Below are 5,343 nucleotides of genomic sequence, written 5' to 3' on the forward strand. Positions count from 1 at the left end.
AGAGCGTCAGAAGGTGGAACAGAGCAGTTTAGATTCTCTGTACCATTTAATAAACAAATCCTATTGGAACAGGAACCAGAAAGGATGATTACAGCTGAACTTTTTTCTCTGTTCTTCAATACGCTTGATTTTTGTTTTGTAATACTTTCACTGTAAATGACCATTACTGTGTAAAATCAAGGTAAAGCCAAAATGTCACCTCAATAAAAGAAGCTTGAAGGAATCGAAGCCAAACCTCAATGACTCAGCAGACACGTGTTAATGTATAAAGTTAAACTTTTATTTTTATAGGCATACACTGTACATAGCAGTAAATTCCTGTTGCTCATCTCTGTAGAGAAAGATCTCGTTTGAAAGGATTTAATGGGATTCAATATTGTAGATGTAAAACAAGGTGAACTGATGCTTGGACATACACGGAGAAAAAAAAAGACGATTATAAATGAAGTTTTACATTCACATGTGGGGGATTTTAATATTTGGTCAAATACTGTTAAAATTGCTTATTTTCCCATGAATCATAACGTCACCATGGTAACCTTTAAAGACAGCTTAGTTGCGACACATCCACAGATTCGATTCGACAGTGGAATCTTTTGGCACATGATTCTTTTTGAAGGAAGACATTTAGTTTGTAACTCTTAAAACACGTTGATAGATTTCCTCAGAGAAATGCAAAGGCGTTAGGATGGCGTCACGCTAAAGATCAGGTGTGTATGTACATCACTATGAGTACCAATGACAGCTGTTAGTACGTCAAAATTAAAAGGAGAAGTGAGATCTCTCCACCATCAGCTACGGGTTACATTCAGTCAGTCGGTTTCTTTCTCGTTGCCTATATTTTTGCAGAACAATGATATTATTATAAATGCACAATAAACTATTTCACCATAGAGACTCTGAAAAGGTTCGTCGAGGAAACGCGGTGCTCGCCGACGCTGAGCGAAGAAGCCAGAGAGTAACGTGACACTACGATACTGAGCATCACTGGACCCAAGCTAATGCTGTGTTTTGCTAACATGTTTAAATGTGTATTTCTTTATTTTCTTTTTCTATTTAAAGAGACAGCACATGCACTGCATTTCACTGATCGACATTAGGTATGATGGAGAAGCTTGCGTTACATATTGAGAAGTCAAACTGAAGCCCAGCTGTACGGACGGGAACGGAACACATTGCTGCTTGGACGAAGATGGAACAGAAACCATGTGAGGAGCCGGTGGCGCTGTAAGCAGTTTGGGTTAATAGTACGACGTCCTTTCCACTTTAAATAGTTTGAGTTTTCTATGCTTCATGTATACAGGCGTACAAGGTGCGTGGCTTTGGGAAGGCTGATGACGACGCTTTGCCTCTGGAGCGTTAACGGGAGGCTAAAGAGTAACGGGCGGGCGGGCAGGCAGCCGGAGCGGTTAAGTCATGTCTACCTCCCTCTCTATCCCCACATATTTGAGGGCGTCGGCTTGGCTGTACCTGTGACGGAAACATGAGGGGAGAGAGTCTGAGTCACAGCAAAGCAAAGCAAAACAACCGGCCAGACAACAAACTAAGCTGAACAAAGACTCCTGTACCTGTAGTCAAAGAAGAGCTCCTCTCCCTGCAGGATCGCACGTTTGGCGAAGATCCCGATGCGGTGGTCGCCATTCACCATCACCACTGCAACACACAGAGAACACATTTCCATAAGAGTTCATTCATAGTCGCGCCGGGGTCACAGGTCAAAGGTCACAGGCCGAGCTCACACTTACCTTTGGCGTAGCAGTTGGGATTGACTGAATGATTTGCAAAGCGGATTTTGTTCCCTTTCCGTGTGGCGTCTACAACGAAATCTACAGGAGGACGTAAAATAGTAACATGAGTGTGTGTGACGTCAGCATGTGATATGGGGGGGGGGGGGGGACACACTTACCATTGTTCAAGTTGAAAAGGAAGCTGGACATGTATTTGTCATAGATTCTGCCACGTCGGTCTGCTTCATCTTGGGAAATCAGCTGAGTGCACACACACACACACACACACACACACACACACACACACACACACACACACACACACACACACACGCACACACACACACACACACAGGTTTAGTTTTAGAGTTTAGAGCAGGAAAATGAAACCAAACAAAGGAGAATCTGACCGTCTCACCTCTCCGCAGTATTCAGAGATGAACTCGTTCTTCTGCACAGCCTCTTTGATGAAGGTGCCCCATCCAGCTACGTCTGACGGTGCCAGCAGCAGGTGCTGAGGAGGCAAATATACTTTTAGATACGTCGGCGGCTGGGAATTCTCTCAGGAAAGTCGGATTCCACGCGGATTTTTTACCCTTCGCACGTCCTCCGCCGTACCTTTTTCAGGCCTCTCTGGATGCTACAGTTCTTGCAGGAGACCACCGTGCTGTCCCAGTGGTCCGCCGCCCCGCAGGTCATGCACAGATCCGGGTCACACTCCCGCACGGCCAGGTAGCACGGACACTGCTTGGTGTTGCACTGCGTCTTGCACCTGCAGCCTGGGAAACGATTGGGGCCTGGAAAACCATTCAAGACACCGTGAGAGGGAGGAGGAGGAAGTCTGCAGGAGATTTATAGCCGCTTTTAAGATTTTGCACGTGGCGCTACAGAGAGATAAAACACCGTATGACTGAGCAGAATATAATATGATTGTCATAAATAATTCTGTATCCAAATGTATTAGCAGCACGGACGTGGAGGCTGAGGCGCTCATCAGTCAGGGACCTCTGCTGGCAGCTATGCTGAAATGCAATTTTGCGGCGTGTAACACAAAACCCTCCCGACGGATGAATGGGGGGATTTGCTGCAGACTCTGCTGACGGAGGGAGACGGTCCACAACAACGTTTATCTTCATCACCTGGTGTCTTAAGCCTGCTCTCCTCCCTGCCTCAGCGGGGTTTATGTGTCTGCGTGCGTGGTGGAGCGTTGTTTGGTTTTGAGCTGTCTGACTCATACATAATGCTGGAGATGATGTTGCATCTCAGGCAGCGAGCCTGACGCGTCTCTTTGATTCCCCTCCAAGTCTTTAGAGCGCACACATGTGCAAGTGGGGGCTGCTTCCTGTTTGGCCCTCGCTCCCCTCGGCTACGGGAAAAGGGCGAGGTAAATTTCGGGTAAAAGGAGGTGGGGGAGGGGGGGAGGAGGTGAAGGTGACCAGATGAAGGGAGGAAGCGATGAATGTTTGCTTCACCGAGTGGCCTTTTCTGTGTCATAAACTCGTAAAAGGAAAAATAGAAGCAACATTCCTCCTTTCTGGCTCTTTCCTGCTGCAGCCTTATTGTGAATGTGGCTCTGTGTAAAGCAGACACCCACCTCGCTCTGCCAGAGGACAGCTTCTCCTCTCACCGCTGCCAGAGCGCCACAGAATCGTTTTACAATCTGCTGCCCTTCTCTATTGTGGCCTGGCAAACGGGACCTAAAGCCAAACCGGAGCTTTCAGTGGAAAATACCTTCAGCACTGTGACTGTGGGTTGGACAAACGCTTTCCTGTGGGTGTATGCGTGTAGGTGTGTACGTGTGTGTAGCAAAAATAAGCAGTCAGCAAATCAGGCGGTAAGTGCGACACTCACACTCGTGCTCACACTGGCAGAACTTCTCACAGAAATTCTGGGTCATCACGCACGGACAGGAGCTGTCACACGGGTGGTCCGGGTGGTCACATGGCTGGTAGTTGTACACCTGATTGGACGTGTTATCTGGAGCAAAGGGAGCACAATGACCTCAGACTGGCACAGCAGGGGGGGGCGTGGCCTGGGGGGGAAGTTTGCGTAGTAAATGTAAGCGTGCGGACGTACCTTTCTTCAGCTGGATCTTTGCCCATAACCTGACAAAAAAAGGAGACAGTGAAAGGGTTAATTTAGCTTCTCCGTGCAGGACAGAGAAAGAGAGAAAGAGAGAGGGAGCGAGTGAAGGTCAGCGCTGACTGGCAGAACAATGAAACAGAGACACCCACTCATTGGATTAGCTTGCCCGTCGTGGTTCAGTCAGAGGTAAACAGTGAAATGCCACAGGAAGAGAAACAGCCAGACGGGACGTTGATCATTTAACGTGACGTGTTTTCATAGTGTTAATAACAGATTCTTATCGTGCCTGTGTTTCCTTTTCTTCTTTTGGGGGGAGATGCCGCCGTCCTCCAAAGGAACGCGGTGAATCAGGACCTCTTTCACCGCAAACTCGTACACCTGCAGAACACAAAGAAGGGCATAAAGACCCAAACGTGCGGCTACGCTCTTAACATATTGCCAGAGTTAATAGATTGCACAGAACATACTGTAACCTTCCTGAACTGCTGTCAAAACTCTACTGCAGTGGGCCACACACACACACACACACATACACACACACATACACACTCTCTCTCTCTCTCTCCCTCGCCCACGTCTGCCTGCCAAAATCCAGATTTGGCCTCTTCCAGAGGACACAGACATACATAATGATGCAGCTGGTTTCAACATTTCCATTCAGTTAAGCAGCAGCATTGCCGTGCTCTCTGAGTGTTAGCAGTCTGACGGGGCCGGCGGGAGTAGAGGGGCGAGGCGGCTTCAACGGGTCCTCGCCAGATTGAGATCCAAGTAATAGAGGTTCAACACTTTTTTTCCTAGTAGATTCTTTGATTCTGACTTGTTCACAAATTTGTCCGATCCTCTGAAGCCAAGCACCAAATTACTGCCCACCATCGCCATGACGACGACACAGCAAAGTCCAGTTACTTTGAACTGTGATGATCCATAGTCTTTAATGATTCTTTAATGTCATTTGAACATGTTTTGATGCCTTTTTGAAGCACTTCCTGTCTAAATGGCACCCAAAATCTGCTCCTACTCCCACATATGAATCACGGCTGATTATTGAGAACCCTGTAATGTTAAATCCTGAGGCCCTCACGAGTTGCGCGACTGCATCACGAGAGAGGCACCACATCTGGTAAGCATCCACGTTTATGGCGCTACATGCCATTCCCTCTGTAGTCAGAGTAATTATCCACGCCATAAAAACCGCAGGCACAGGATGCACGTGTTGCCGCGCTCCGATTGATGCAAACACATCAGAAATGGGCGACACAGTTCAGCCTCAAAACAACAACACCGCATCAACTCTGGGAACAAAAACCGCAGAGGAGAAGTCCGGAAAAAACAACAACATGAAATCGGAAAAAACAGCGCCCCCTCCTGTTTGCTGAGGTTTTGTTTACGCGAGCTGGAGTCTTAGATTAGATTTGGAAATGACAAAGTTTGGATTGCAGATGTTGAAATGTTAAAGATGACATTTTAAAAACAGCAAAGCTTTGATTCATCGCAGCATGAAAACACACTTTCATCTTTATGTGATTTTCCT

At 47.2% G+C, this 5,343-nt stretch overlaps 1 protein-coding gene across 2 annotated transcripts in view; it reads right to left on the reverse strand.

Moving 5' to 3' along the window:
- Positions 1 to 258: 258 nt before the first annotated feature.
- ezh1 (enhancer of zeste 1 polycomb repressive complex 2 subunit) overlaps positions 259 to 5,343 on the reverse strand; it is an 11,335-nt gene continuing 6,250 nt past the window's right edge. For both annotated transcript variants that reach the window (XM_076144056.1, XM_076144055.1), the window contains 9 exons: positions 4,099 to 4,190; positions 3,804 to 3,832; positions 3,579 to 3,704; positions 2,346 to 2,524; positions 2,146 to 2,241; positions 1,907 to 1,988; positions 1,746 to 1,826; positions 1,569 to 1,653; positions 259 to 1,470 (listed from right to left, as the gene is read on the reverse strand). In XM_076144056.1, coding sequence (XP_076000171.1) covers positions 1,410 to 1,470; positions 1,569 to 1,653; positions 1,746 to 1,826; positions 1,907 to 1,988; positions 2,146 to 2,241; positions 2,346 to 2,524; positions 3,579 to 3,704; positions 3,804 to 3,832; positions 4,099 to 4,190 — 831 coding nt within the window. In that variant the 3' untranslated portion in view covers positions 259 to 1,409. The remainder of the gene's footprint in view (positions 1,471 to 1,568; positions 1,654 to 1,745; positions 1,827 to 1,906; positions 1,989 to 2,145; positions 2,242 to 2,345; positions 2,525 to 3,578; positions 3,705 to 3,803; positions 3,833 to 4,098; positions 4,191 to 5,343) is intronic.

This window comes from Genypterus blacodes, unplaced genomic scaffold, assembly GCF_046128005.1.
Source record: "Genypterus blacodes isolate CSIRO-AG114 ecotype Tasmania unplaced genomic scaffold, CSIRO-AGI_Gbla_v1 ptg000028l_1, whole genome shotgun sequence".
In the NCBI taxonomy this organism is placed as follows: Eukaryota; Metazoa; Chordata; class Actinopteri; order Ophidiiformes; family Ophidiidae; genus Genypterus; species Genypterus blacodes.